The 11,362-nt window shown below is 46.9% G+C and overlaps 1 protein-coding gene across 1 annotated transcript in view; it reads right to left on the reverse strand.

Moving 5' to 3' along the window:
- Positions 1–11,055, reverse strand: part of LOC120848987 (high-affinity choline transporter 1-like) — a 31,118-nt gene extending 20,063 nt beyond the window's left edge. Inside the window, exons 1-3 of the mRNA XM_040221057.1 lie at positions 10,970–11,055; positions 4,785–4,976; positions 449–556 (exon numbers count right to left, since the gene is read on the reverse strand). Of these exons, the coding sequence (XP_040076991.1) occupies positions 449–556; positions 4,785–4,962 (286 nt within the window). The 5' untranslated portion in view covers positions 4,963–4,976; positions 10,970–11,055. The remainder of the gene's footprint in view (positions 1–448; positions 557–4,784; positions 4,977–10,969) is intronic.
- Between the last annotated feature and the right edge of the window lie 307 nt (positions 11,056–11,362).

Below are 11,362 nucleotides of genomic sequence, written 5' to 3' on the forward strand. Positions count from 1 at the left end.
GATGGAGTCCGTATACAAAATTAAAAGATGAATGTAACCATTATGGAAAGATTAATTAACAAGACAGTGGATTGCACAATACCGCTTCATACATTTAAACACTGGGAGGTTGAGAGTAGAAGTGCTGCATTCCTAGCTTGCGTATGAGTATAGTGAGAGATTAAGTCTGTAGCGCGTTCAGTCGTTATTAAAACAATGAAGTGCACTTTCCGTCTACCTTCGTATGCAGAATGAATTAGGGGTATGGGTACACAAATCCACGTGCCAAAACACCCACACGGCGTCCCCTGTTAATTTAGCAGGACGCTAACTCGCTAAATTTAGCTGAAGACCGAACAGTACTGCAACGCAACAGAAATCTTAAATTCGCTTCCATTAAAATATGTACTACATTATGCACCATGCTGCGCGCCATTACAAAACTGCTGGAGAGGCGTGATGAACCTACCAACAAAGAGGCTGACAGAGTAGCCCACAGGAGTCTGGCACCAGAGAACACCCCGCACGGCGGTCTCTTCCACGATGCCGCTGAGGAGACCTCCGTCGACCCAGGTGGCTACGCAAAGACAGTCAAATAGAAAATCCGCCAAAGTACAACAGAATTTTTGTGCCAAAATTTGCTTTTTGTCAGGGAATTTAAGGTTTTAGACAGCCCGAGGAAGCCAAGGTAGAGCGAACTTGACCTTCTTTGCCAGAGTATGGGCATCTTGGCCCTAGTTTGCCAAACAATTTCCAAAGTTAGGCTCCACTGCGAGTAGTCTGGCTGTCATCTAGCATCCTTGAGCCTAAAGGCTCATTCACACTGCCCCATTTTCTTACGTTAAGTTACTTTACGAAATATTACGTTGAAGTCACCGGTACCTGTGTGCTTCATATTAAAAAGAAGCTACGGAGCTTCTTGAAAAAAAAAAAAGGGTTAGAAGTGAATTTTACTGTATTTCTACCCCGTGAACCCGAATAACCAAACCATTTGCTGCGCAAGTATTGTTAAACGCAAAACAAAACGCGAAAGACAGTCGCGGTACGTGACGTCATCGACGGATGTTTTGGCTGCCCAAGGCTAGGGAGGCGGGGCTTCAGGCCTATTTTGAAATTGCTCGTATGGCTTTCCGGCGCGTCGCATTGCAATATAATTATGATATCTGCTATTCTAAAGGCCAAATGAACGCAATTCAAGCGTTCTTTTTTGTCAAATGTAGAAATGCCCCATCTTCCCTTTAAGCGAGGCTATTAGTTCAAGGAGAAAGCACGACACGCGACATCCTCGACACGAGCGTTTCGGTGACTTACACGTAACTTAACTTAACGTAAGAAAATGTGCCAGTGTGAATGAGCATTAAGTCTGCAAACGAGAGCCGAATTTTTTTTGGAGGTTTATTGGGCCATTTTACGCCTAAATTGGCAGACAAGTGCCAAATTTGGGCTTCACTGCTGGTTCTTCCATTCCTGATGGCATCTTTTGCTCACATCTGGCAACTGAACAATTATTTGGCAAGCGGCCCCTGCCCCCCCCCCCCCCTCTTTAAAAAAAAAAAGAAGCCATGAACGCGAAAGAAGAGTAATCTGGCACAAACTAACGCCTTAGAGCAAAACCGGATTAGGCTTATGCTAGTCCCCAAATATTGCCAAGCTCGCATCAAGTAAGGAGTTTCTCTGGAGCGCTATTTCGTGCTCCTCAGCCTATTCGAAACCACCCGCGATAATCGAAGCCTACGAATGTCCTCCTACAGTCAAACCCGTTTATAACGAATAGCAGGAAACGCCCCGATCAGTTCGATTGAGCAAATAGTTCGATATAGCAGAAACCATTTACAAAGGACTTCCACGATTCTTTCGTTGTAAGGTGAGAGCTTCTCTTTTCTTCTCATCTCTTCGCTTCTGCCTTGTAACCCCGCGCAAAAATCTTTTCAGGATTTTTTTTTTTTTTTTTTTGCTTTCGAGCAGGGTTTGTTTTTCTAGCTTATCTTCTTTCTTTAATCGCTTCTCTTTGTGGGCTACCGCTTTGAGAGGACCTTTTTTCTGTGCGTGCGTGCTGAGTGTTTTTTTTTTTTTTTTAGCTTTCTCCCCTTCTGACCTGCTTCTCTTCACTCAATTTTGTTCGCGGCTTGAGCTTTTGAAATTTGTTTTCTTTTTCCAACTTTTTTTTTTTTTTTTTTGAGGGGAGTTGGGGGGAGGGACAGGGCTAGAAGTCGTCCGTTTGCGCGTTTTTTGGAAGCCTTCCCGGGGGGAAAAAGTTCTTTATAGCCAATATGTTTTTCGTTATAAAATGTACTTTTTACATGCATTTTTATTTAAACTTTCCATGAATTCGATATCGACAATAATTTGTTGTACGTGGGTTCGTTCTAAACAGGTCTATGGAACGTCATTCCAGTCAGATGGCGCCAACTCAGCAATTGGACCCAAGCCCGATGCCGAGCATCTTTCGATGCGTCGATTGGATACGAGGCCCAACCGAACGTCGACGCAGCACTCGTCTCTAATCTCTGTCTTCGCCCAATCTCACCATGATGATGTTGAAATTCCAGTGCACAGGCTTTAAATTTGCGGAGCTCAAGTTTGTCGGCTTCTTGCGCAGGGGTTGCACTGATGTCAGAACGTCTAGCTCTGAATGTCTCTGACACAGGGATTGTGGGTAGACCTCGATGCTAGCTACCTTGAGGTCTACCAACTATCCCTCAAGTCGGAGTCATTCAGAGCTGGGCGTTTTTCTGATGTCACCGCAATCCCTGCTGAAGGAGCAGACGAACTTGCGCGTCGGATACAACGGCGCACCGAACGCGCCCCCACTGGTGCGTTGGGCCGCCATTACGCCCATGCATCAAAAGCGGTCCCCGTTGTGTGAACAAATGGCGTCACAAACGTGGAAGTACCATGCTGTCGGGTGTTGCAACCCTGCCGGTTAGGCGTGAAAGATTTGGAGAAAAAAAATACGAGTGAAGGTGAGTGTAGCTGTCGTCGCGGCGTCCCAACTCGTGGGTGTCGAAGCTTCCGTGGACTGGCAAGCTGGAGAGCGACCTGCAGCAGCAGAACCGCTGTATCCACCACACTGCAACACGCGGGTCATGAGTGACCCTCGCGTTGTATCATGGAACCTTTTCCATAATGCAACGCGGGGTAACCTCGTGACGTCACTCGTGACCCTCGTGACGTTACTATGGGAAATGTCTCATAATACAAGGCGCGGGTCAAGAGTGAGTCCTGCGCGTTGCATTATAGAATGTTCCCCATGATGCAACGCACGGTTACACCGACGGCGACGGCGACGCCACTCAAGCCGCAAACGGGCGCCGAAGAGCTCCGCTCTAAAACTCGTTTTTACACAACACTCATCAATATGCTTTGATCCTTCATGGTCGGTAGGGTCACTTAATCAACATCATACATTAATCCCCACTTTCCTTATCATCCTACATACTCTGAGGTTCCCCTTGCAGAAGGCAACTGCTGAATGATATCCTTATGGTGCGACGTCACGGCAAGGCAAATCATCGTCGTGACGCCAAAAAAAGGGACCGTAAGGGGGAGTCACCAAAAAATTGCAGCGCTCATAGTACATTTTGCTCGAATTTTAATACATGACTTGCACTGACATCACATCAGCGCTAATTCTGGTGGCCTTGCTGCTGATCGTGTACGTCCTGCTACGATGACTGCAGCGCATTTTTGATTAGTGTGTTTAGCGGCCTATCCTATCCATACATCAAAAGTGGCCCAGAAGTTGCAACAAGTGACGTCACTGTAGCCGACGTATGTTGTTGTTGTTGGTTGTCACAATTTTGGCCGTTGGTGCTAGAAGTCCCGGCAAGAACGAGTGATCACGGGTGTCACTGTTAGCGTTGGGTCTCAACTTCTCGCTGCCCCAGTTTTAATGGTATGCCAAGCTAGAGAGCACCCTTAGCAGAACAGGTATGTGCTACATATACCGGCCTTCGTGTGAGACTGCCAGGACAGCGACCGGTGAAAACATGGCACATTTATGGTGTCATCAGGCGGAACTCTTGGGAGCATTTTTTAGGACGCGGCAAACTCGGCAGTCGGACACGGGTTCTAGGCAGCATACTTTTCCCGCGTACGTTCCGCACCACCAGATTTGCTTTCCTTTGCGAGAACAAGTAGGAACATAGCCTCCTCTGTACTCGCAAAGTCTGGCAGTTCGATGACGGAGCCATAGAGTGCCCGCTCGCAGATTTGGAGCGCGAGGATCTGGTAGCACAGAGCATTTCGCGGGGAGGCTATAGTTAGCGCACAGCGTTTGCTGTGCGCTGACTATAAGCATTGGCATAAGCTAATGTACGTTTTACTGACTACAAAAGAAATAATCGAGGTTTTCTTGGCCCTACTGTAAAAACTCGGTGTTTTCTTTATGTGGTATTTGATACGTACTTTAGCTATCTAAAATGTTGTACCATCACGGCTATCAAGCCCCTCGCAAAATTTCGGGCCGTCTGTTCAACTGTAGGGCACTGTACATCGAATTGAAATTTTGGGGTGTATTATATGGGGCAAAGGGTGTAACGATACACCATTTTGCACCCTTTTTTCTTGAGAGTGTAAGGTGGGCGGGACAAGTACGTTTCGGCGTCTCGCTGCAGCGGTGTGCTCGTTACATGCCTTTTGTCTGCCGCCCTACTTTTTTCACCTTCGGCTGCCCCGGCTCGAGGCAATCTGCCATGCTTTGTCAGTATCGATGAGCCTAAGGTAGGAATAACCCCCAGCGTGATTCGATGATATCACGTGCAGGCCATGTATACACAACGTGGGACATTCTTCTAGCGGTATACCGATGATGGTGAACACTCCGACAGCAAGGCTCACGCTACGGCCACCGAGCATCAGGTCCTCGCTTGGGTTCGTCCGGGCTCCCCCTCTTAGCCTCTTCCGGGCACCCCAGAAGCCCACGGCCACGATGAGTGCATAGAAGAGGACGCTGGCAACAAGACCTGGCACGCTGAGGCCCATTACGCTTTGGAGACCTGAAGGAAAAAGGTCGATTTTAGTACAAATTCAATTCTAGGAGACGCATTATTTTTGTGTGGAATGGTTATTATAGTCATCGACAGGAATAAAACGACAGTGTTCCTCTTTCGGATGCCGATCTCCTGTAGCTTCTCTTTAGATTCCAATTTGCTTCGGTTGCGCGTACATGCTCGAAGAATCACCGAGGCTTTATCGTTAGTAGGAAGGTCGCGCTGGAGGCAGGACAACTTAAAGTCATCCATGCCGTTCCTACCCTCTCAGTGATTATAGTGCCCATATTTGACACTTCACACATATACATGGCTTCCACGTTACGTCAATGCATCGTGCTGCTGGTAATTAGAAATTTTTTTTCAGTGTGTATACGAGCGAACGCAAGCAATGTGCGTTTGCATTAGCGTTATACTTGTTTCACGCTTCGAGTAAGCGGAGCCCCCACTACGGTCTTGAGGTGGCGCACGGGGAGGACGCGCATGCGCAACGTTTTGCACCCAGCGTTGACGCAAGCGCACAGCGGATTAGTTTGCTCTTTTACTCAATACTAGAACTCTTTATTATTACTCGTTTTCACCCACAGAAACAGATTGGCTGGTGCAAAATATAAGCTGAACTAGGCAGCGGCGCTACCGATAGGATCTACTAGAATGCGCAGACGGCGACCAGGCAGTACAGACCAGTCCTTGGTAGTAACGCGTTAATAGTAACGCGTTACTGTAACTTCGTTACTTTTTCGGTAACTTGTAACTGTAACGAGTTACTTTCTAAGAACGTAACTTGTAACTGTAGCTCTATTACTTTTTCTGAAGTAACCATGAAAGTACGCCAGTAGCACAAACGTGCGGGCCGGCTTTGGGGCGGCCTCGGCGTTTTCCGACATTTTCAGGCGCAGCCGGAACTGGGCCGGAACTGTTTTGCAACATCAATCGGCTACGGGCCGTGTGCAGAGTTTTGCGGCTGTACCGCAAAACGCCGTAGCTGGGCCGGAGCCTTTCCAATAGCACAACCGTGCAGGCCGGCTCTGGGACGGCCTCGCCCTTTTTCGGCATTTTCAGGGGCAGCCGACACCGGGCCGGAGGTGTTTTGCAACACCGAAGGGTTACGGGCTGCGCTGCACTGTCCGCACGTTTCGCTACAAAGGCTCGTTACGAAAAGCAAAGAAGGGAGACCGATATCGGTCTCTCCCTCTGGTTTTCGTAGCGGGTTATTGTAGCGAAACGTGCCGGCGTGCGGTATTTTCGCTGACCTGCATCCCTCTACGGTAGGATCTAAAGAAAGACATTTGCGCAAAATAATTGACTAAACATTTTGTTTATTCGTGAGTAGCTTATCACATGAAGAGTCGTTCCAAAAATAACTAATTTAGTGTCCCTCCTTGAGGTTCAACATGTTTTAACATATCCAGTTACGTAATTTCCAGGGTACAACATAGTTCTTTCTATTTAAATTACATCTGTCGGTGTGTCAGTTCCACGAAGTGCTCTGTTTTCCACTGTTGCTCTCATCACCTTTCGTCGTTTCTCCCGGCCGCCTTTTCTGTCGGAGGCTCCTGACAAACATTTTCCAATACGTTGTGCGATCCGTGTGCCGTCAGTGGAAGGAAAGCGTTTAAGCAGCACATCTGAAACACAAAGATACAGCGTGTACACCGCAGTTGTGACATACCAAGTCATTACGAGCATACAGTCTCTGCCACATAACAGTCCCATTCGACAAGGTAGTTTCAGGTGGCGGTGTTGGAGAATGAACCCTTGTTGCAATCTCCCTCAAATTAAAGTGCATATGGCCATTGTGGGCCCAATGCCGCTGAAGAAACTGCCTTGTCGGAAGTTCTTTTTCTTATATCGCGTTAGGCTGTACGTTACAGCTGTACATATATATAACAACAGGATGATTTCTGTATGTTGCTACTATAGTGAATACTGCTTGATTAATGAATTTGTGCGAAATAATAAAAAAACCGCGGAGGACGTGGACACATCCTTTCCATTATCTACAAACTACTCTGCTGTCTCAGTGAAAGAACAATGTCGTTTTTTCTGCTTTTTCTTCTTATCTTTTCGCGTAAATAATTATTAATATAACCAGAAGAACTTCACGTCAAGCACATTGAATGAGCTTCGGAGTAGGACTGGTTTGGTTGCCATGATGATGGATGACGATGAGAACACGCACGACTGATGCGCTTTAATGCGCTGAATGAAAATGCAGCCTTTCACTAGGAGAAACTATCTGAACTTTTCCGATACAGCATCAAGATGTGAGTCTTACCCGTGCCAATCAAATTTGTAATTATTTCGAGATATGAGAGAAAACAGGTTTTACCTCGCATGCATCCATAGAGAGCCAGAGATTCAAAGCACTTTTTGGTGCTCGTGCCTTTGAGAGTGTACAGTAACATCACCTCATTTGAGAGGAGTCGTTTTGTCATTATGACTACAGCATCTTTGAACGTCTCGCCTCCAAGACGTTCAAGGTAGGAGACCTGCAAGTTGAACGAGAACTGATAACAAAAAAATCCCGGGACAAAGTATGCTACGAACGCGATTCATCTCAAAAGGGGGTTCGTGGTCTACAGGAAATAATTTCAACGTTACGGCCGCAACAACGGAGGCGAAGGGAGATAGGTGGGGCGCACGCAAGCTATTTGAGTCATTCATCCGCGGCGATGCGTCAGGGTGCAACAGGAACCGTGGCCTCCTTTTGGAAGTATACATGGACATTCCCGATAGGTAGGGCTGCGTTGACCGAAACTTTCTCGTTTTTCTGTATGCACTGATGATGCCCTCCGGTATGCGAAGCGAAACATTTATTGACGTTGTTATTTCTGTTAGGTGAAATTGGTGTCCTTATTTTAATGAACGTACATTAATATGAAGAGAAACAAGCGATAGGCAAAAGAACCACGCTAAATAAAGAAATTGTGGTAGTGTTTGCGTCAATGTGTTTCAGCAGGATAGGAATGGGTATGTATAGTATGCGAGAATCCGCCCAGTGGGAAAGATTATATATTCTTGCCACAACGGAGGAATATGTATTGCAAATGTTATCTTGGAAATTTTGATGAAAGCTGGCAGAGAAAACACCTTTCAGTGTAATGACGATGTTGCATGTTTTGCTTACCATTTCCTTTCGAAATTCAGGGCGCCCAAGTTTAGGCTCCAGTGCAGCCACATTTTTTTCTGATGGCAGTGGGAAAGCAGGCAGCTGAGTGTCTAGAGTAGTTTCTGGACAGAGGCCATCCAGCTGTTGTTGTAGCCGTTGCACACGTGCCTCCAAGCTTTTCACGGTATTTTTTATTTCGAGCATAAGGGTGAGAATCTTTTTAAAGGGAGCTGCGAAAAGACAATGTGGAGCTATGATTAGTGCATCGAAGAGGTTAGTCCGTGATGCAAATTAATGCAACCTTAGGTTCAAAGATATCCTTTGAATTTATGTTGCACGATATCACATGTAAGGAACAAAATGTTCAGTTTACTTACCACTCTCATCACGCTGGTTAACTACTGGTGCTTGAATACAGGCTCTTGCTGTTGTGTTGATGGTAGCGGACGAAACGACGTCAAAGGACTGCCTGCAGACCCCACTGCTCTTTGCTCCAGCAAGCAGAGAGGGCACAGATTGGACAGCTGGAGTGAGCGAAGGTCTGGAATGGTAACGACATAAAAACAGAATGTAGAAAATTACACCAGTGGGGGTAATTTTCAAAATGGTCAGTGCGGTATATTACGTTCTCAGGGTTATGAAAGTCCGAGGTTCCTCAAGGTCACTGTCAAGCTCATTTGCATCAACTGTTGACTCAGGGTCTATTGTAGACGTGTCCAGAGAGCGAGTGACTTTCTCGCAGGCTTCTTCATAGGACGCTGAAAGCAAGCATTTGCGTCTTAAAAAGCAGGTATTAGAGTAGTTTCATTTCGAATGTGTTTTCCCGTTTTAAACTTACATGCATATCCAAAGACACGTATGGGGAACTTGCGCCATGGTCCAGGTAGGGAATTACTTTTGATCATAGACTCCCGTCTTCCACTTGTGACATTTGTCGGCCAGTAGCACTTCGTAAGCTCTTCGGTCAACCAGGAAAGCGGCACAGAGCTGGTCGCTTCTTCTCCCAAGAACCCCACAATTGCCAACCATTGGCCTGGTTTTGGATTCATGGCTGGTCAGCCTGCATGAGGAAGAAATAAAGGTGAACCTTGAGTGAATACATATATTCTGTTCTTCTATAACCTGGAAGGAAAGCAAAGCCTTCAAGTGCAGCCATTTAGGTTTGGTGGAAGCATTTTGAAAGCCTAAATGGTCGCGCTCAGTGTTGCACTCCAGCCGACTTCGAATTTTTAAATTTTGCACGGCACATACCAGTGGTCTAAATTGGCTGCGGTGTTTGGCCAGTGGCACGACTGCAAGGTTCTTTCTTTGTTAGCTCCATTTGTAATGATGTGAAATGCCTGGAGATAAAATATGCCAGTACGTCGAGAGGAGCGTTGACAACATTTTTCAGTCGTAACATCAATTCTGAAGAGACACATTACTGTAAATTTAAAGAAATGTCTCCGTGCACTTCACTCAGAATGAATAGATCTGGCAGGTTATCCATTAGCAATTAATTTCATGGCATAAAAGTTGGCACTTCGCAAGCAACTGCTGCGTGGCAAGGGCCACAATAAGGGTGTATCACCTCTGTCTTAAAGGATTAATTTATTGGAGATTTCAACTTGCATTGAAGACTCACCAACCTTGGGCTCTGAGTGCAGGAGTGGGATAACTGCGAATACAGAAACGTTTGTGAGCGAATGTATGACATACAACCATGCAGGAGTAAAGTAAGTCACTGCAGTTAATTTAGAACCCAACGAACATTATTATTTTACTGCACATGCATTGCAAAACACTAGAAAAACGAACGAATAAAAAAAAAATTCTGTAATACAAAAACACAGCCCCAGCCCGACATGCTCATTAGGAACATATATCTTTAGGGAGTAATTAAGAACGTAGATATATGGCTTTACAATTGCCCGAGAAACACTCCGGCGTGCGTGCGGGGAATGGCAGGGCTAGATCATGTCAGCCACACCTACTTCTGCTCGAAATGCCCCTCGCGGTCGCTGCAGGAAAAACATCCAGTTGCTCGAAAAGTCTTCTTGTCGATGCGACCGATTGGGAGTCCGAAGTCTCTAGCTGCCAAGGCTATCAAATTCAACCGACGCTTTCTCTGAAAGAGACTTCGCTCTTATGCCTTTCGATATTGCCACTGTTTCGGGTACACGCAAGGACAACGGTGCAAGGTATACGCTTTAGGTGAGGAAACTGCGTTGCTAAATGTGCGGCGCGATCAAACGGATAACGTTCGGTTGACGAGTATCTGAAAGGCTCATCATCCTGCAGCCACCGTGCCCACGGCTGACAATGTCAGCCGTCGAACGGCGCGACTGCGTAAAAGCAAAAAAAAAAAAAAAAATCCCAAGAGCATGGGAGAAGTGTCCCGGGATGACTCCAGCTCGACGAGTCATCTGCCGGCGTCGCTTAAAACCAAAGCGACGAGCCAACTTCCATCTGGTAGCCGAGAAAAACACAGTCCACACCTACAAATCATTAGCTAACACCGTGAAGAGGACAGATCTTGCTTTTTGGACCCCGATGTGCTGGCAGGAATATGCTTTCATTCGTTATGCTACACCAACCATAGCTTTGCTTTCAGGCTCCAGCCGCCGGCTCAATCAGCTATTTTATAGCACTGGGCGGGCACTGACATCAACTTCCAAACAAACAAGAAGCAAACAACACCAACTTTGCGCCGGCGCGGGCTCCAGAGCGCTCGAATGTATTCCGTTTGAGTGAACCTGGCGGCCTGGCCGCCAGGTTCTCTCAAAGCGACGAAGCGCTGAAAACATGCAGTCTTCCCATTCTAACCGACACATATCGACGTAAGGCAAGCGCCCGGAACAAACTACGAAAAGAAATGCAGGTTAATTGAAGGAAGCGCTGTACTCACCTGCTGCCGTTATCCTTAGGCGCCCCGTTCCTCCTCGTTCCGCACCTTTTCACTTTTGCACAAGTTCGCGATGGCGTCGCCGGGCGCACGGATTTGGCGCGAAGTGATGAAATGAACCGTTCGCGCATGTCCGTTGCTCCGGCTTGCCAGAATCTTCGAGCTCATGCCCGGAAATGGCGAGGGAGCGCGAGACAGAGGAGGAAAACGTCACGTGTCTCCTCCGGCAGAAAGCGGGAGTTTACGGCAACGAAAGACCGACATTTTTTTTTTTGTTGTTGTTTTTTATTCCCGACGTCACGCTCTCAGGCGGGCGTATTGCGGCTGGAATCCGGCAATTTGCGCGCCGAAATTGACCGACCCAATCCCAGAATGCGCCGTGCAAACCCCAGATTC

This window comes from Ixodes scapularis, unplaced genomic scaffold (genome assembly GCF_016920785.2).
Source record: "Ixodes scapularis isolate PalLabHiFi unplaced genomic scaffold, ASM1692078v2 PGA_scaffold7__128_contigs__length_106722199, whole genome shotgun sequence".
Classification (NCBI taxonomy): domain Eukaryota; kingdom Metazoa; phylum Arthropoda; class Arachnida; order Ixodida; family Ixodidae; genus Ixodes; species Ixodes scapularis.